At 39.7% G+C, this 22,079-nt stretch overlaps 1 protein-coding gene across 1 annotated transcript in view; it reads right to left on the bottom strand.

The window, feature by feature from the left end:
• LOC136874837 (glutamate receptor ionotropic, delta-1) overlaps positions 1 to 22,079 on the bottom strand; it is a 276,714-nt gene that overhangs the window by 55,317 nt on the left and 199,318 nt on the right. Inside the window, exon 7 of the mRNA XM_067148516.2 lies at positions 16,687 to 16,904. Within this exon, the coding sequence (XP_067004617.2) occupies positions 16,687 to 16,904 (218 nt within the window). The remainder of the gene's footprint in view (positions 1 to 16,686; positions 16,905 to 22,079) is intronic.

Raw genomic sequence — 22,079 nt, forward strand, 5'->3', positions numbered from 1 at the left:
TCATTTGATCCCATCCCCTCCCCTCCTGGACAGCCCTGTATTTCCTGATGGCTGCAGAAGCTATTCCTCCTCCCTTTTCACCCATGACCTTGTTTCACCTGTGTTTTCCTATCCTCTCTTGTATATTTCCCTTTCCTTCCTTTTCCTTTCCTTCTACTTCCACACTTCTCAGCAACAGTTCCCTGTTCCTCATCTTCCCTTGGTTGTTCTACCTGCAGTGACTCATTCCGATTTCTCACAGACACCTGTCCTGAATTCTGATCCTGAATAGAGTACTTAGCATGCAATCTCCTTCCCCTTAAAACATTGGACCACCTGTCTTCTACAATTCCCCTCTTTCCTTCCCATCCCTCTTTTACATCTACTGTATCCTGTACATTGTTTGAGGGAGCCTACTTTCCTTCCTGTCCTCTGAGACAATTATAATTATCTCCCTCAAACTCTCCAACTTCTCCCTTGTACTCCTTAATGCTTGGCCACACCACAACTCCGCCACTTACACTCAGCCATTCTTTAGAGAATAATGAAAAAATGAAGGGGGAAAAAAAAAAGAAAAGGAAAGGTTAATACACAAAGTTCACACGGCAATAACGTCATTAATACACTTAAGAAAATGGAAATTGCAACACCATGAAGGCATTGGTCGTTTGTGTTGATTTTCAAGATATGAAACGATGCCATGTAGGTATGTAAACAATCAAAGTTTCAGACCCATTGGATTGTTGCTACAGGTCTCCCCACGTGATTGGTCGCGGAGGAATCAACTCAAGTATACAGACTCTGGTGTAGCGTAGTTGACTTGCAGTCTGTGCAGTGAAGTGTTCCCCGTCAAACATGCCTCGATGACAGAGAATACGCTATCAACAACTGTCGCCGTTTGAGAGGACTCGGATAATTGGGCTGTGTAAGGCTGGATTATCACTAAGGACTGTCGCTGCACGTGTTGGCTGACAGGCATCTACGGTATAACGTGTATGGCAGCAGTGGTCAAATGAAGGTACCCACACTCGTAGACCTGGCACAGGCCCAGCGTGACAGACAACTGTGAGAGAGGATCGCCGCATCATTCGGATGGCCCGGATGGAACCCCATGCAACAGCAGAGCAAATTCGAGCAGCTGTGGCACCCCATGTTACACAACAAACAATTGGTAATCGCCTGCGTGCAGCTGGCTTACGAGCCCGTGTCCCTGTAGAACCTGTAGAAGGTGTTCCATTGACCCCACAACAGCAACATGTAAAGCTGGCCTGGTGTCAAGAAAGATCAACGAGGGTCGACGAATGGCATAGGGTCATCTTTAGTGATGAATCGCGCTTCTGTCTTGCCCACAGTGATGGCCGGAATCATGTGCGCTGACGTACCAGGGAGAGGGGCCGCCCAGATCTTATTGTCGAGAGGCACACAGGGCCAGCACCAAGTATTATGGTCTGGGGAGCTATTGGCTTTAATGTGAAATCACAATTAGTGCTTGTTGAGGGCACTATGACTGCTTGACAGTACGTTGATAGGGTACTCAATCCAGTGGTTGTCCCTATGATGGCGAACATTGCTAATGGAATGTTTCAGCAGGACAATGCCCGGGTTCACACTGCACGCATCTCCAGAGAAGCTCTCCATGACATCCCAACCTTAGAATGGCCCGCCAGATCCCCAGACCTCAGTCCCATTGAGCATGTGTGGGACATGATGGGTCGACAACTGGCCAACCGTCCTCAGCCACCCACAACTCTGGAACAACTGACCCGTGCAGTGCAGCAAGCATGGGCCACAATTCCTCAGGAAGCAATCCAGGGTCTTATTGACTCCATGCCTCGACGAATTCATCAATGTATTGCAGCTCATGGTGGGCACATCCCGTATTGATTGTTGTCCAAACTTGCGCTCAGAGGGACCTGAAAGTGTATGATTTTTCACCTGTTAAATACAAATTCAAATGTGATATACATTGAAATGTCACATTTTATTCATAAATATTAGGGACCGGTTTCGGCATATTTATGCCATCATCAGCCTAAAGTTAGATAAACAATGCCCCCATGGCATTATAAATTTACTCATTTGGAACAAATATTTCTGATTCCCTATGGGAATCAACATCTATATCATTTGATGGCCAAGCAGGCATCAATTTTTGTTAGTGAGACAAAGTCTCTCATAGTGCATTGGCACTGCCGGTGGCTACAATTAGCCTACGCAGTGGCCTCCACGGTGTGCACTAGCCATGCGTCTTGGTAGGTGTGCTACGTACCAACTGATGAGCCCAGCCTAGCACACGGGGGCAAAACGCTGGCAGCCAGGAATGAGTTAGCTGGAAAATGTATAAAGTCCAATAACAGACCATTTTTATTGGTATTAACATGCCACTTAATCGAGCAGCTCCTCTCCTTTCTCCCAAGTCTTCCCAACCCAAACTTTGCAACATTTTTGTAATGCTACTCTTTTGTCAGAATTCACCCAGAACAAATCGAGCTGCTTTTCTTTGGATTTTTTTCCAGTTCCTGAATCAAAAATACTGGTGAGGGTCCCATACACTGGAAACATACTCTAGTTGGGGTCTTATCAGAAACTTATACACCCTCTCCTTTACATCCTTACTACAACCCCTAAATGCCCTCATAACCATGTGCAGAGATCTGTACCCTTTATTAACAATCATATTTATATGATTACCCCAATGAAGATCTTTTCTTATATTAACACCTAAGTATTTACAATGATCCCCAAAAGGAACTTCCACCCCATCAATGCAGTAATTAAAACTGAGAGGACTTTTCCTATTTGTGAAAATCACAACCTGACTTTTATCCCCGTTTATCATCATATATTGCCCACCGTCCACCTTATAACACTATCGAGGTCACCCTGCAGCTGCTCACAATCTTGTAACTTAAACTCTGTACAGAATAACATCATCTGCAAACAGCCTTATCTCTGATTCCACTTCTTTACACATATCATTGATATATATATATATAAGAAAACGTAAAGGTCCAATAATACTGCGTTGAGGAATTCCCCTCTTAATTATTCGAGGGTCAGATAAAGCTTTGCCTACTCTAATTCTCTGAGTTCTATTTTCTAGAAATATAGCCACCCATTCAGTCACTCTTTTTCTAGTCCAATAGCACTCATTTTTGCCAGTAGTCTCCCATGATCTACCCTATCAATTGCCTTAGATAGGTCAATCGCAATGCAGTCCATTTGGCCTCCTGAATCCAGGATACCTGCTATATCTTGCTGAAATCCTACAAGCTGAGCTTCAGTGGGGTAACCTTTCCTAAACCCAAACTGTCTTCTGTCAAACCAGTTATTAATTTTGCTGCTTTCCCAAAGCTTACATGCAATGCATGTCAAACTGACTGCCTGTAATTTTCACCTTTATGTCTATCACCCTTTCCTTTATACACAGGGGCTACTATAGCAATTCTACATTCATTTGGTATAGCTCCTTCAACCAAGCAATAACCAAATAAGTATTCAGATATGGTACTATATCCCAACCCATTGCCTTTAGTATATCCCCAGAAATCTTATCAATTCCAGCTGCTTTTCTAGTTTTCAACTTTTGTATTTTACTGTAAATGTCATTATCATCATAGGTAAATTGTAATACTTCTTTAGTATTACCATAACGAATAGAATATCAAGTGTGTTCACTCTGCTCTCTTAACATTGTAGTTGGTGGTCCTGGCGGAGTGTGGCACTGCAATCTCCACGATCCAACTGCAAGGACACATGCGCCCAATTGTCGGCAAAGGTATAGCGAGCATGCGTGAAGTCGTGGTGATAATTTTAATGCCTACTAGTTTGTTTTAATGTTTTCTAAAAGTCCGTGTTAGTATCTGTGTAGTGCTTTGTGTGTGCAATCAACTAGTTTTCTATTATTTCGAGAAAATGTACTGTTTCGTTCCTGGTTGTAAATCGGGTTACGGAAGATAGCGTGATGGTAGACAATATTTTACACCGCCAAAGGGAAATAATCTGTTTGCGAAGTGGGCTAGAGTTATTCCGCGGAAGGCTAAGCAATTGTCAGTCAAAAGCAGAATATGTGACCTGCATTTTTTGGCAGATTTAATTATAAAGGTGGACTGTTTCGTTGTGAATGGTGAAAACGTTGAACTTCCTTGTGTGAGGTGGAAAATAAAACCAGGAGCGGTGCCTCATATACTTTCAAATTTACCGAAATACCTATCCACTGAGGTAAAATTGCGAAAGGCACTCAGGAGCAAAAAGAGCGAGGACGGTATCAAGAGGATAAAGAACGAGAATCACGAAGTGAGTGAAGCAGTGATGACAACAGTAGGCGGTGAAGTTAAAGTTCAAGGTCAGCCTAGTTGTAGTCAAATTCAGGGTCAGTCTAGTTCTCTTACCGATGCCAAAAATATAACATTGTCTCTCAGAAAGCAACTAAAGAACGCAACTCGTAATTTAATGCGAGCTAAATGCAGTCTTTCCTCAGCCAAATTTCCTATTGGGGGGGGGGGGCAGATTAAGAACACCGAATTTCAATTTATAAATTGTAAATTTCTTATTAAAATGCAGAAAATGATTACACTTTGTTAAAGAAATATAAAGTAAAATCCCCAATGGTATGATGTACAGTAGTGATTTTCTTTTAGAGGGTTTATTGCTTAGAATAACATCACCTAGAGGATAGGATATAGGCATAATTTGTCACCTCTTCCCCCACAAAGCCATTTGAGGAAACTCTGCAAAGGACTTAAATGTCCCTATGGTGTAAATCCTCATTGCTTAAGTGCTATTTCAGATTATTTTAAGGATGAAATGGACGAGAATAAATGGTACGGGATAGTTATATTCGATGAGGTTAAACTAAGAGAAGAGATTCAAATTAATGTGGGGCGATATTTTTTACGAGGGTCTTGACTAGATTGAGGCGATTTCAGTTGTGCCATCAGGAGCTGGATGTTGTATTGAACACACTTTGGACATTATTCCAAAACTGGTCTCACACTATAGTGCCGATTCTTCTTCAGAGGGGGAGAAATCCACAGAGAAATGCAAGCTCGACAATCTGCTAAGTCTACTCATAAACTATCGAAAGTGGCCTCAAACTAGTTCTGGTGAGTAATTTACTTAATTTAATTTATTTGAGAAAAGTGTCAGTGTTATTTACAGTCTGGTGTATGTTTAATTTGCTCTGTTTTAACAGGATTCTTTAAGTACGTAGAGCACAATATTGCTTTCATTTTTCGTAATGTTTCATTTTATTTTGTGTGTTCTCTTATTAAAGTTCAAAGATATTTTCTTCGTGCGGACTGATAATATTATTTATAACTCTGACAGTGTTATTCATGTGTTGTATTTGATTATTTGCGTATCAATGTAATTTCCATTTAATCGGCTGACCGTGCAGCGTTGGTGTTAGGCTCAACTAGCGCCGCTCTGCAGGAGTGCGCTTGAACTTGGTAAGTGATCTCACTAGGTATTCTATTCGTCATAGTATTACTCACCTCCTCCATCTGGACATTATCCTTGCAACCAACAATCTTTACATACTGCTGACTGAATACTTCTGCCTTTTGAAGATCCTCACATACACACTCCCCTTGTTCATCAATTCTTCCTGAAATGTCCTTTTTGGAAACTGTTTCTGCCTTAAAGTACAAATACATACCCTTCCATTTTTCACTAAAATTTGTATGACCACCAATTATGCTTGCCATCATGTTATCCTTAGCTGACTTCTTTGCTAGATTCAATTTCCTAGTAAGTTCCTTCAATTTCTCCTTACTTCCATAACCATTTCTAACTCTATTTCATTCCAACCTGCACCTCCTTCTTAGTCTCTTTATTCTCTGTTACCACCCTTAAAGGTACAAACCTATTTTCACATTCCTCAACAATTGCTTTAAACCCATCCCAGAGTCTGTTTACATTTTTATTTACCATTTTCCAGCGATCCTTTTTAAAAACTCCCTCATGCCTGTTTTATCAGCCATATGGTACTGCCTAATAGTCCTAATTTTAATACCTTCCTTTCTTTCACATTTATTTTTAACTACGACAAAAACAGCTTCGTGATCACTAATACCATCTATTACTTCGGTTTCTCTATAGAGCTCATCTGGTTTTATCAGCACCACATCCAAAATATTCTTCCCTCTAGTTGGTTCCTTCATTTCCTGAATCAGCTGCCCTTCCCATATTAACTTATTTGCCATTTGTTGTTCATGCTTCCTGTCATTTTCATTACCTTCCCAATTGACATTTGGTAAATTGAGATCACCTGCTACTATCATATTCCTTTCCATATAATTTCCAACATAGCTGATTATCTTATCAAATAATTCTGAATCAGCATCAGTACTACCCTTTCCCAGTCTGTACACTCCAAAGACATCAAGTTTCCTATTATCCTCAGAGATGAGCCTTACACCCAGAATTTCATGTTTTTCATCCTTAACTTTTTCGTAGCTTACAAATTCTTCTTTCACCAGAATGAATCCTCCCCTTCCTACCATTCCTATCCTATCTCTACGATACACACTCCAGTTCCATGAGAATATTTCTGCATGCATCATATCATTTCTCAGCCATGATTCAACTCCTATTACAATATCTGGTAAGTATATATCTATTAAAATACTTAATTTGATTCCTTTGTTTACAATGCTTCTACAGTTGAACACTGACATTTTTATGTCATCCCTACTTGATTTCCAGTTCCCTGTTCGCTTAACACCGCTCCCTAGGCCACCCCGTTTCCCTGCATGTACCAGCATATAACCCTTCAAAACAAGTTTCCTAACTTACATGTACCACTGTGGTTTAAAAGAAGGCCATCTGAGCGCAGATCCCTGTCTCTTACCCACCCATTAGGATCTAGAAATCTAACTCCCAGTTTCCCACATACCCACTCCATAGTCTCATTTAAATCCCCAATCACTTTCGGTCAGTAACCCTCCTACACAGTATTCCATTGATAACAATCTCCGCTTCCTTAAACTTCATCCGTGCTGCATTTACCAGATCCCACACATCCCCAACTATGTTGGTACTTATACCTGCTTGTCTTACGTTGTTAGTACCAACGTGAACCTTTCCCTCTTCCTTCTCTTCTACTTTCCTCCACATCTGCCTCACCCTAATTCCTGGATAACACTCTATCCTGGTTCCCTTTCCTCCACACACTTTCCCCACATGTCTAATGATGGAATGCCTCATGACCAGAGCCTCAACCCTACCCACCTCATTTGATTCCCTCCCCTCCTGGTCAGCCCTATCTTCTCTCACTGCTGCAGAAGCTACTTTCTCCTCCCTTTTCTTCCTCCCATGACCCTGTTCCACCTGTCTTTTCCTTTCCACTACACTACATTTCCCTTTCCTACCTATTCCCTTCCTCCTACTTCCACACATCTCAGCAACAGTTCCCTGTTCCTCATCTTCCCTTGGTTGTTCTACCTGCAGTGACTCATACCGATTTCTCACAGACACCTGTCCTGAATTCTTATCCTGAACAGAGCCCTTAGCCTGCAATCTCCTTCCCCTTAAAACATTAGACCACCTGTCTTCTACAATTCCCCCATTCCCTCCCCATCCCTCCTTTACACCTACTGTATCCTGTATATTATTTTAGGGAGGCCTACTTTCCTTCCTGTCCTCTGAGAGAATCTTAATTATCTCCCTCAAACTCTCCAACTCTTCGCTCATACTCCTTAATGCCTGGCCACACCCACAATTTCTACACTTGCACCCCTTAGCCATTATTTATGGAATAATGGGAAGAAAAGGAAAAATAAAGTAACTTATTCTGTGCAAAATAAAAATGAAAGGAAAGAAATATTGCGTATAAAAATGAAAGGAAGGAAAAATTGTCTAGGATAGTTCACAAAGATCACACAACAACAAGGTAATTAATATAAGCTACTACTACACTACAATACTACTTAGTTGTACAAATTTTTTTTCTCTTAACACCCTAACAGAATGAAAATTGCTGTTAATTACTGAAAACCGAAAGTAATACTAAGTCTACACAATTCTAAACTGCAGTTAAGTCTACCTTAATTGCTGCAACAGAATTCTAGTCATCATCATCATTTCCCTTTATCCAGCTGTAGTCGGGTAGGGGCCTAAGAGAGTTAATGCAGATACTATAGATACTACAGATACTATACTACACAAATATTTCACAGTAATAGAATAAACACACTAATTTATAATAAGATACCTACTATAATACACTACAATGATTTTAAACTACGTTCAGACGTATCCTAATTATAATACACTGACTGACAGAGCAAATGCAACACCAAGAAGGAGTGGTCAGAACTTTATGCCAATTGCAGGGTAGACTGACGTCACTGAGGTATGCTCATGATGTGAAATGCGCCGCTGTGCTGCGCACGTAGCGAACGATACATGGGACACGGCGTTGGCGAATGGCCCACTTCGTACCGTGATTTCTCAGCCGACAGTCATTGTAGAACGTGTTGTCGTGTGCCACAGGACACGTGTATAGCTAAGAATGCCAGGCCGCCGTCAACGGAGGCATTTCCAGCAGACAGGCGGCTTTACGAGGGGTATGGTGATCGGGCTGAGAAGGGCAGGTTGGTCGCTTCGTCAAATCGCAGCCGATACCCATAGGGATGTGGCGAAGATGGTTGGCGCAGAGACATGTAGCACGTGCGAGGGGTCCAGGCGCAGCCCGAGTGACGTCAGCACGCGAGGATCGGCGCATCCGCCGCCAAGCGGTGGCAGCCCCGCACGCCACGTCAACCGCCATTCTTCAGCATGTGCAAGACACCCTGGCTGTTCCAATATCGACCAGAACAATTTCCCGTCGATTGGTTGAAGGAGGCCTGCACTCCCGGCGTCCGCTCAAAAGACTACCATTGACTCCACAGCATAGACGTGCACGCCTGGCATGGTGCCGGGCTAGAGCGACTTGGATGAGGGAATGGCAGAACGTTGTGTTCTCCGATGAGTCACGCTTCTGTTCTGTCAGTGATAGTCACCGCAGACGAGTGTGGCGTTGGCGTGGAGAAAGGTCAAATCCGGCAGTAACTGTGGAGCGCCCTACCGCTAGACAACACGGCATCATGGTTTGGGGCGCTATTGCGTATGATTCCATGTCACCTCTAGTGCGTATTCAAGGCACGTTAAATGCCCACCGCTACGTGCAGCATGTGCTGCGGCCGGTGGCACTCCCGTACCTTCAGGGGCTGCCCAATGCTCTGTTTCAGCAGGATAATGCCCGCCCACACACTGCTCGCATCTCCCAACAGGCTCTACGAGGTGTACAGATGCTTCCGTGGCCAGCGTATTCTCCGGATCTCTCACCAATCGAACACGTGTGGGATCTCATTGGACGCCGTTTGCAAACTCTGCCCCAGCCTCGTACGGACGACCAACTGTCGCAAATGGTTGACAGAGAATGGAGAACCATCCCTCAGGACACCATCCGCACTCTTATTGACTCTGTACCTCGACGTGTTTCTGCGTGCATCACCGCTCGCGGTGGTCCTACATCCTACTGAGTCGATGCCGTGCGCATTGTGTAACCTGCATATTGGTTTGAAATAAACATCAATTATTCGTCCGTGCCGTCTCTGTTTTTTCCCCAACTTTCATCCCTTTCGAACCACTCCTTCTTGGTGTTGCATTTGCTCTGTCAGTCAGTGTACAACAGGTTATTACTAAGCACAACTGAAATGGAAATTACAATTAAAGTTTGAAATTCGCAAGACTACTCAAAATAATAGAATAAGCGCTCTAATTTCTAATATCACTACAATACACTACAACACTTTTTAAACTATGTTCACACGTATCCTAATTACAATCTATTTCTTTCTGGTCCTTAATGAGTTTTCCCAGCTTCATCAGGAGGGCAGGTATCAATAATCATTGAAGGGCCATCTTAACATGTCTATTCGTAAGGCAAGAAGTGAAGGATAAGGAGAAATCTGAATGAAAACAGGAAAAGGGAAGAAACATAAGAAAACATTATTTATCTTATTTATATTTAATATAAATACAAGCAGTAAAAGATTAGGGACATAGGACAAATATAAAAGAAGGAAAGGATCCCAATGAGATTATATAAGCATTGAAAGGAAATATATTATTTGATGCTTGGATTTAGAGTATTTTGTAATATTTGAGGCCATCTCTTTTCAGCTTCAACTTAGCCAATTCATAACTTTCCTTTATAAATTTATTACTCTTTGGCAGACTGAGGAACTTAACACTTACTGTATTTTAAAAAAGGGGAAAGGTTGGATTTATATCATATGAAACAAGACTTTTATACTTTCATACTGTAAATAACATTCCTAGTATATGCATATGAAAGCTGATTATGTATTCTCTGTCTTTAATAGTCATGTAGAATTATTAAAAAGAATTTAATTGAACAATAAACCTCTCCTTAAAAAGCAAATTGATGTTAAGCATTAGAAAGTGGTGGTGGTGATTACTGTTTTAAGAGGAAGTATTGTATTTATTGAACTGAACATAACAGACTTTCGCCAAGTTACAATGTTCCAAATATGCAATTCAAAATAAACACAGACTATTTATAGCTAAGCACTAAGTACTTACTACTTAACTACCTCTAAATCTACTATGTAGCATCTTGCACATGGGCGGATCACCAGCTCCACATGCAACACACCACCTCTACTTATAATTAAACTAACTACTTTACTACATGAAATATGTACTAACTCTATCCTAAATTTGTCTGGTCGCGACATCACCCCTGGTGAGGAACTCCTACCACCCTTCCCTGGCATGTCATGACCAGACATGTCTCATGAGGCTCGGAAACCAATACCTCATAGACACCTTAAGCTGTAAATGTTATTTCCTCACCACTCCTTCATGTAACAGTCCACATGTGTGCGGATTGTCTAGCTCTACATGTAGGTTGACACGCCTGTATTCTACTGCCAAGACGGATTCCATAATTCGGCTCATCTTTCGCTGTCTCATTGACAACTTACTTCCTCTAACCTAAACTATTCACTACCTTACTCTACTCTACACGTGCAGACGTACCGAATTAACACTTTACCTTGAGATAGGTCAGGCCTATCTCACCCTCTTACAACTCTACTGTACATCAGCAGCCAAAACAAACTAACAAAAACCAAAGTAAAAAAAAAAAAAAAACAGGCAGTCAAACAACAGACAACCTCATTAGAAGAAATACGGTACAGCTTACATATCAATGAACTGAATCTACTAATTATAAATATACAATACCTAAGAAACAAAGGAACAAAACTGAACATATATAAAAACGAAACATAATACTAAACTTATAATTATTGTCGTCCTTACTTATTAGTGACTTAAACTCTATAATGTTCCGTATCTGTGTTTTATGTACATACATGGTTACAAAACTTCGATATTATTAACCCATACAGAGATGATACTTCAGAGATAAATACTTTCCGTATGTCTTCTTCTACTGACTATAATCAATTTTAAACTTCTTATTCAGTGTACGGGTAACTGGAGTCTCCCTCTTCCAAGTTCGGTCGTCCAAGGTAGGAGAGCCGAGACTTGGTTCATCCTGAAATACTAGCATACATTCCTGTATGTGTAGTTTAAGTGTCCCATAATATCCTTTTAACCATGTGTACTCGTGCTGATTTCGCTGTTTCATATTTTTTTTTCAGCAGCATGTGCCCCTTCCCTCATGCACTAATTTCATTTTTTTCTCCCACAAGCTTTTTATAATTGTGAATAATTTTGATAGTTTCCCTGGCCTTCTCCATTCCCTATTTATTAATTTGACAAGAGTATAGTACTCAGATTCTCTTTCCATTTTATTTATCTCTTCCGCTTCCAAGTATTTAACCCGTAATGCTCTTGTACTTTCACACTGTCTCAAGAAATGTGCATTTCCTAACTCCTTTTCACACAATAAACATGTATTTGCAACTTCTGTAAATGCCTTATTTTTATAAACTCCCATCAACCACCATATCATTCCCCTGTATTCTCTTTTGGTTAATTTATCAAGTATTATTTTCATACCTGGATATATATTCATGAATTCCTCCAGAGTTCTCCTATTATTACCCTCAGCTCTTAGCCTTTGTATTTCTATATCTGCTACCCTCTGTGCCACTCTCCCACAGACTTTTCTTTCTTATAAATCGTTGTTCCAATAGTTCCCCATCCCAATTCCTTCTAGTATTTTCTTTAAGTTGCCCGCCCAGTACCCATCCTGATACCTCATTTGGTGTCGGTAAGCTATATTATTAGTCTCTTAATTATATTCACTTTTATATTAATGTCTGTACACATTAATCTTGCTCCACTATCCTTGTATATATTGGTAAGCCTGTAATTATTTTAATAAATCTACTAGTGACTGAATCGAGCATTACTATTTCCTTTTCTGTGCCCCATATTTCTGCACCGTATAGCATTTTGGATTTAATCACAGCGTTGAATACATTTCTTTGTACCCTAAAATCAATATTAGGCATCCTGTTATCTAATATTCTTATACCAGCTAGGGCTGCTGCACCAATCAGTTTTGCTCTCTTGATGTGTTCAGACCAATTTCCATTTCCTGATATGATAATTCCTAAATATTCTAACTTCCAGATTTACTCCTTCAAGATACCATTTTTCCTTTTTTCCTAATTTGTTCCTGTTTTTGCACACCATTACTCTAGTTTTCTGTGCATTAATTTTCATATTCCATTCTTTACAGTACTTCTCGATACCATCAATACTTTTTTGCATTGCAACTGGCGTTAGTGTGAACAGGAGTATGTCGTCAGCAAAGACAAGACCAGGAATATCCCGATTTTCTAAACATGGCAGTGCTAATCTTTCCTCAACTTCAAATTCTAGTATATCGTTAATGAACAATAGAAATAAAATTGGTGACAATTTACACCCCTGTTTCAGACCCATTTTAGAGATAATCTCTCCTGCTACTACTCCTTCTTTGACTCTCACAGTACACTTTACTTCAGCATATATCTTTTCTATGTCCCTTATCATTTTACATGACACTCCTACTTGTCTCAATCTAGTAACGACTGCCCCCCGGTTCTTCTTCTTCTTCTTCTTCTTCTTCTTCTTCTTCTTCTTCTTCTTATTTTATTACCACATAGGATCACTTTAGTCAGTCTGTCGTTCAAGTCTCTTTGAAGGGATTGTTCGGGCTTTGCGGTCTTCCCAGTACTTCTTCAGACGCTCCGATCTTCGTGCCCTTTCCTCAGTTGAAAATATGCGTGTTGTTGGTTTGTTTTGTGTAAGGATAAAGCGGAGGTTTGTATTCTTGAGTTTTGTATTCAATTTTCTCTTATTTGTGGTGTCTTCTGTTGTAAGGCCTATTTCCTTCAGATCCTCTCTTACTTCTCTGATCCATTTACATCCCCCTGTTCACAGTATTGAATGCTTTTTCTAAATCTATTGATGTAATATAGAGCTTTCCACCTTTTATCTTTACATATTTGTCAATAATAGTTCTCACAATAAAAACATTATCTGGTGTTGTTCTTCCTCTTCTGAAACCACTTTGAAATTTCGACAGGATTGAATGCCTCTCTGCCCAGTTCCTTAGTCTATTTGCAAGTATACCCATATATACTTTCCCCAATGTATCTAATAAGGTAATTCCCCTATAGTTTCCTGGATTTAATCTATCCCCTTTATTTTTGTATATAGGGCATATTATCCCTTCTTTCCAAGCTTTTGGAAATACTCCTTTCTCAAAGATTTTATTGAATATCTTTGTCAAAATTTCCAACATGCCGCTTCATTCTCCCACCTCTTTCCAAAGATTCATATGTGATAGCCGAAATAGCTCTTGAATTTCCCTTTTCGGCTCGTTGTAACAGGTTCCTTATTTCGTGAGTCGAAATAGCCTCATCTAATTCAGGCAGAGCACTCAAACCCCCCGAAACAGTAATCCCTTCATGATGAGCTCTCCATTTCTCTTCTTTATTCAATAATTTCTCGAAATACTGGACCCATGTACAGTACTATGACTTATATTGGTCCCCCAGAACCTGACTTCTTCTTGGTTATTTGATTTATTTTATCCCATACTTTCCTACTGTCATTGTCCTTGCACTTTTTATTTATGTCCGCAGCCATCTTTTGTTGCCATTCCGACTTCGTCTTTCTTAACAATTCTTTGTTTTCTTTCCTTTTTTTTTACAAAATTTGTTTCTAGCTACTTGACCACCATCCACCCTGTATCTCCTAAATGCCTTTATAACTAGTGACTTTTTCTTTACACATTCTGTATTATACCATCCACCTTTTATCTGCGTTTTACTTAGATTTTGCCTCATACCTTTTCCTGCCATTCCTATTAAATTTTCTATTCTGGTTAGGGCTTCTTCCACTCTATTCTCTTCTATCAATTTTACAATACCTGTTTTCAAAATCTCAAAATTTTCTCCATTGAAGTACTCCCTGAATTCATTTCCTAATTCTTCTCTCCAATGATACCTTGGTATTTTCCTCTCCTGTACGCTATCGTAAACAATCTCTTGCGCTCTTATATCTTGAATCATTAATTTTATAGATACTGGCATATGATTTGCCTCTGCCCATTCCTTAATGCTTATCCTTTTGATAATTTGCAAACTATCCCTACAGATTACCACTAGGTCAATTGTACTGCCCCCATTTCCTACTATATAGGTTAGTTTTCCACTCTCATCTCCAAACTACCACCCATTCAATATATAAAGCTCCTCTACCGCGCATAATTCTAGTAGTTTTTCTCCATTTCTGTTATATTCTTTATCCTGGCTATTTCTATTAAGTACTAATACCCCATCCTCAAGTTGACTGTAAACTGGCTTCTTGTCCTCTATCCTCGCATTAATATCGCCCATAATAATAATACTTGCCCGATCATATGTACTTCTCATTCGTCTAATTTCTGTCGCTAAATTCTCAAAAAATTCATTCTGCGCTAATGGGGAGCTCAAAGGTGGATTATATATAAAAGCTATACATATTTCATTCCTCCAATTGACCCTATCTAATATTCTTATCCAGATTAATTCCTTAAACTCAGATTCTAAGAGCTGTATTCTATCTTTTAAGTTGTTTTTGATTACCACTGAAATTCCGCCCAATATCCTTCCTCTATTGGATATCCTTGATCATACTGAGTCCATACAATACACCCTTCTATCTTTAAGTCTTTCTTGTAATCAGCCCAAGTTCCTACAAGCCCAAGGATGTCCATTTCTTCCAGTAGCTCTTTAAAGTCTTGGTTACCTATTTTGCTCCATACTCCTTCAATATTAACACATGATACCTTTAACTCTAATTATTTTTTACTTCTATGTTCTAAACTCCCTGATTTACTTCTAGTCATTCTAGATCTTTCCACTTCCATTATACTCCCCTCTGGGGAGCAAATAACGTCCTTCTCAGATAGTTCTTCCGTGATTCTTAATCTACTTCCTGAACCCATCCCCTCAGCTCCTCCACATGGCGCTGCTGTTGACATCCAGCTCGCCTCGTCGTTCCTCCCACTGTTATTTAACTCCACTGGAAGATCTGACGTAGACCGTTGAATTACCTGTCCAGGGTTATCAACACCAGCACCGCACGTATACTCTGGAATCCCTTGTGTCATCACTCCTTCACCATGCACTTCCGCTGATGACCCAAACTGCTTACTTCATTCTTTAAACATATCACCCAGATCACTGACCATCCACATTCTTGCCCAGGTATCTCCTATCACATGCAAACGGTTTCCTTTTATAAATGCCCGTAGATTCGATTTTCTAGCTTGTCGTAAATGGAATTGTAGAACTCTTTGCTTTTGGAGGCTTTTTCTATCCATATCCCTTTTTATCCAAATTCTGCTACCCTTCAAGTTCCTTGCACTATTCAAAATTTGGCTTGCCATTAATAAGGAACCAAACTTAATTCTAACAGGTCTTCTTCCCCTATTCTTTCCCATCCTATACACATCATCTATCTCCCTTTTGGTGCAATCAATGCCTAATTTCTCTCTCATTAGGTTAAAGACTGAGCTCATCAATTCCATCTTAGATTCTCCTTCCGTTTCATCCAGTACATAAATAATAATATTTCTTCTCTTCTCTTCCTCCGTTCTTCTGCTATCTCACCATTGAAGTACCTGTACTTGTTCTTCTAGTGCCTGTATCCTCTGATTTATTATAGCTCTTTCTTCCTTGTCTTCTCTTATCGTTGCCTTTATTTCTGTTAGATCTTTGGTTATGCTGTCCTTCATATCGTTGATTTGTTGGAACTGTGCCTCTAATATTTCTTTGGTCTGGTCAGCCTGAGAAGCATCACAGACAATTTCCTTGATTTTCTCCATGTCCTCCCATGTCAATGGGCCTGGGTTCATCTCGACGCCTCCGAAGACTAATAGAGTAGCCACTATAGCTGCAGCCATCAACAGTTCTGTCAGTCCTATTTCTTAATTAAATCCTAATTTACACTCCGTCTTGATCCACTTGACCCGGTTGTGCCATCGCCCTATCACACTCCTATACTGCTGCACTGTTATGCCCATACTGCTTTTCCTGCACTTCCGGACCGTTACCACGCACGTCTGCTCACTAGCTTAGATCAGCAAAGACTCTTAAGAGGAAGTATAACTGGGCAACCATTTTGTAAAAAGCATTAGAAACCAAAGAGAAGTAAAAACACCCTTTCTATATTTTTACATACCTCTACAATACTGTGTTCAGCAGAGCCTCTAGCCATACCAAACTTGTATTTACCATTCTTCAGTAGCCCTTCAATATCCTTGAAAGGAAGGCTGACTCTCTGCACAGTCAGAGATGCAATAAGTGTTGCAGAATAGGCAGCTACCACAGTGACAGCTGTTAAATAAACTGAGATGAGCAACATTCTCAAAGATGAAGATCGAGGAAGCCGTGCTTGACCTGGACAAAAGAACAATAGCATACAGAATATGAGACATACAAAATGTTTCAAAACAGATTTTGTATTGCTCGCCACTGAAAAGATACTGGATATCCCAAGAATACAGAGTCAGCATTGAAAATTTGAAGTATAAAAATAAATCCAGTAACAGTCACTTCAGTACCCTTAACAAACATATTCCTAATAAACTGATTTATTTTTCAGTCAAATAGCCTCTCCACAATATCCTATTTGTTTAAAAATAGAAATTGGGACTGTACCAATTTCTACCTTGTACCTTACGTAAGGATTTCTCAGTTAAACACATCTAATGTAACATTATTTTATATTGCTAATAAAGTTTCTTAAAAGTACTTTAAACAAAATGTACTTATATGCTGGTCAATGTACACAAAGGAAAGGAACAAAGAAATGATGACCTGCTGGAACCTTTCTGCCTTCAGTGTTCATCTTATCATTCCTAGTCTTTCACTACCAGTATTCGTTATTCTTTGTCTCAACCCATTTTTGTGTTTATGCAACTTTCTTATTATCCTACATGAAGTCTGAAGATCTGTCAAGAAGGAACCTTCAATGAGCATAATAGCCAAGTGGCATAGTTACTAGCTTCCCACCAAAGTGGCTACAGTTAGAAGCCTAGCCAAAGCATGGGAGATTTTTCAAATTATTAGTCATGTCCCGATGGTATGGTTTCTAGATATAACTGGAGATCCAATGTCTATGACCACAATATCTAGTCGCAGAAAGTTAAAAGCTTTCTTGTTTGTTTGCAGCACCTCAATGAATATGGTCCATCTTCCTGATGCAGCTGAGAAGCATCGCATGACAGGTATTCAATCGCTGGCAAGTACAACAATTTCATTGTCTTTGATCTACTTGTCAGGAAAGTTCTTATAAAGAAACTCAATCAATTTCTTGGACAGTCACACCCACTGGTGACTGTAGTGAGGAATATCCTTGTACCTAACAGAACTCTAATGGAATAACCTTTCCTAAACCCGAACTGCCTTCTATTGAACCAGGTATTAATTCTGCAACATGTCTAATATAATCAGAAAGAATGCTTTCCTACAGATTACATGCAATGCATGTCAAACTAACTGGCCTATATTTTTCAGCTTTATGTCTATTACCGTTTCCCTTATACACAGGAGCTACTATAGCAACTCTCCATTCATTTGATATAGCTCCTTCATGAAAACAATAATCATTAAGTACTTCAGATACTGTAGTATTATCCCAACCAATTCCTAGTTTTCAACTATTGTATCTTATTGTAAATGTCATTATCATACATAAATTTTAACACTTCTTTAGTATTAGTCACCCTCCCCTCTCTAAACATTTGTAACCAACAATCTTTACATACTGATGACTGAATACTTCTCCCTTTCGAAGATCCTCGCATACACATTCGCCTTGTTCATCAATGATTCCTGGAATGTCCTACTTGGAAACTTTTCCTGCCTTAAAGTACCCATACATACCCTTCCATTTTTCACTAAAATTTGTATGACTGCCAATTATGCTTGCCATCATGTTATCCTTAGCTGACTTTTTTGCTAGATTCAATTTCCTAGCTAGTTCCTTCAATTTCTCCTTAGTTCCACAGCCATTTTTAACTCTATTTCTTTCCACTTTGCACCTCCTTCTTAGTCTCTTTGTTTCTCTGATATAATGTAGTGGGTCTTTACCATTCATTACCACCCTTAAAGCTACAAACCTGTTTCCACATTCCTCAACAATAGCTTTGAACCCATCCCAGAGTCTCTTTACATTCTTATTTACCGTTTTTGTCCGATTATAGTTACTTTTTAAAAATTCTGTTTTTATCAGCCATATGGTACTTACTGCCTAACAGTTTTAAGACCTTCCTTTCTATCACATTTATTTTAAGCTATGAAAAAAACAGCTTCGTGATTACTAACACCATCTATTACTTCGGTTTCTTTATAGAGCTCACCTGGTTTTACCAGCACTATGTCCAGAATATACATCCGTCTAGTTGGTTCTGTCACTTTCTGCAAGGAGTTTTGACTGGGGAATGGGAATCATGACAAAAATATATGTTTATATTAAACCATTTGAATTACGAAGTTAAAATGTCAAATGATATCCTAGGTGTTAAACAACAGAAGGTTTGAAACAAATTTAACCCTTCCGAGAGTTAGATGGGGGTTAAGAGCCGAAAACAAATATATTCATTCCTTCCTCCAAAATGGTTTATTATACGAAGACAAAATTCCAAACAGTGGTATATATTTTAAATCCTAGGTGTGAAATAGGAAATATTTTTAAACGTTCCACCACTAAAGTGTTAAATGAGGTTAACTCTGTAAACTAAATTATTCATCCCTCCAAAACTGTCTGGCGTACAAAGTTGTAATTTTATGAGAGGGGTCTTCTTTTTTATGTCCTAGGTGTAAAATACCGTATACTTCAAAATATTTGTCCCCTGAGGGGAAGTTGACTCTCAAAAACACAATATCCATTCTTCCGAAACCATTTCAGGAACAAACACACCTTTTTTTTTTTTTTTTTTTTTTTTTAGGGTGGTCTTCTATATCTTAGATGGTAATAAATATTTCAAAACTTTCACCCCTTAAAAAGGTATTCATTCCTCCATTACTGTTCGACGTACAAAATCAAAATTCACAGTTTGGTCGCTTTTACGTCCTAGATGTTAAATAAGACATGTTTTAAAACATTCAAATTCTTCCGTACAGGGTTCAAGTGAGTGGTAGATTATAAAATAAATAATCATTCCCATAAAACCGTTTGACGTACGAACTGAGGACGTATTTTACAAGCTCAGCTGACAGTGGATTCTCCAAAATGTAAAACTTTGAATAATAACTTTCATTTTAAAGCCATAGTGAAGCACAGGTATCTTGCTAGTTATTAATATACAGGGTGAATTTTAATAAAACCGACAAACTGCAGGGACTGATTCCCGACTGGAAATGGAGGGAAAAATGTCCTACGAAAATGTGTCCGGAAATGGACAGTGTGTGTGCAACAACAACAAATAGTCCCGGAACACAGTACATAGCTGAATCACATCCACGTCACAGAAGATGTTCATAGTGGCCTCCAAGCTGCAATGCATGCGTTCAGACATCGTATCATGGATTGCCTCACTCTTTCGCATGTTCCGGCCTCTCGCCGAATAGCATTACAGGCGTCGTGAACACGCTATTGAAGGGTCTGCACATCAGGAACTGGTTCAGTATACACAGCGCTTTCCAGATGTCCCCAGAGGTAAAAATCCAGGGGGTTAAGGCCTCCGCGTCCTATCCAGCACCTGGGGAAGATGTTGTTGAAGTGTTGGCAAACTGTAATGCAGTGCTCCATCATGCAGAAACCACATAGCCTGTCTTATTGCCAAAAGCATATTCTCAAGCAATCCAGGCAGAGTATTCTGCAGGAAGTCCAGGTTCCATTGAGGCATTGTGGAATAATAACTGGTCCAAGTATGTGGTCACCAAGATCCCTGCCCAAACGTTGATGCTGAACCAATACTGGTGAGATGCTTCAACCATTCCCCGGGGATTTTCTGTAGACCACAAATGATGATTATGCAGATTGATGAAGCTATTTCTGGTAAAGGTTGCTTCATCGGTAAAGAGGACTGACGACAAAAATCCCATAACTGTGATGGCCTGGTGCAAAAACCATCGACAAAATCCTTCCCATAGAGGGAAATCCACTGCTGATAATCCTTGCACTCGTTGCAAGTGATAGGGATAAAAGCGGTTGTCATGCAGGATACACATAATCGTAGTCTGGCTTACACCATGTTGGTGGGCCACTTGCCTGGAGCTTGTACTAGGGTTTGTCTCAATGTCCTGTAGAACCTATTCCTCCAGATCTGGTGTACGCACAGTCTGCTACCTCCCTGCACGTTCGTCTGTCTGAAAGGACCTATGATCATACAAACGCCAAAAAATGGCTTGAAACATTGTGTGATGTGGTTGGTGTCTGTGAGAATACTTGTTTTCGTATAGCCATGCTGCCTCTCGACCATTTCCATTGGCTTGGCTGTACACAAATACCATCTCGGCTTGTTCCTGACATGAATACCGGACCATTCTGCTTCCGACAATACGCTGCTTCAATCACACTATCTGCAACAGAAGAAACACACTGCAAGTAGTCAGACAAAATTTCATTCGTCCGTGCCCTCTACCATCGCAACGATGCATTTCCGGACACATGTTCATAGGACATTTTTCCCTCCATTTCCAGTCAGGAATATGTCCTTGCAGTTTTTGGTTTTATTAAAGTTCACCCTGTATAATAGAAAGAGGATAGGGCCCATGACCAAACCATGAAACACTCCTGTATTAATATTTGAGACCTTTCATTTTTTCAAATGTAACATATGCCTTTCTATACAAGATGAAATTCTTCAACTATTTGTCACACCTAGAATGTATGCCAGTTGTAGTTCTTTTAAGCAGGACCTCATGATCTATTAAATCAAATGCTTTACTGAAGTTAATAAGTACATCTGCAGGAAATTGGTTTCTGTCTAATGCCCTTTCTTCATCACATGAAACAGAAGTATCTGATTTATAATACAACTAACATGACAGTCTGGGCAAAGCCACAAGTGGATATTTTTCTTCTCCAATGCTCAAACATTCTCTTGAGTTTGAAAAATTATTTTCAGGAGCTAACCTTATTAATTCAGCAGTTGCCAGATGGACTTGTAATGAGTATCAAATGAGTAGAAAGGAAGCAGCCATGGCCTTAAGTAAGGTAATAAAAGTAAATATTCATGTTTCTGACATGCTGTTTCATCATCTGAATGTTTCCCCTTTTGTAACCATGACCTCATAAGTGCACTAAGAGGTCCAACACCACTTGATATTGCAAACAACAGCCTATTTCTCTTTTCAGGATAGATTTCATTCATTGGGCTGAAAGCTCTTTCACTTTCTGCTGTTGAAATGGAAATTATCTAAACAATTGTGATGAAAGGCATCAGCTCCACTGGAATTTCCTTGGGCTCTATATATTTTTTAAAAGTATTTACCTATCTCCTCCTGTCTAAAATGTGTAAAAAATGACAACAGCTGCCAACACTCTCATCACTATACCATGGATATCCACAGTAGAAGTGGAACGCCAATTATGTTTGAGCAGTACCTTCCAATAACTGATGTTTT

The sequence above is a fragment of the Anabrus simplex genome, chromosome 5 (genome assembly GCF_040414725.1).
Source record: "Anabrus simplex isolate iqAnaSimp1 chromosome 5, ASM4041472v1, whole genome shotgun sequence".
Taxonomy (NCBI): Eukaryota; Metazoa; Arthropoda; class Insecta; order Orthoptera; family Tettigoniidae; genus Anabrus; species Anabrus simplex.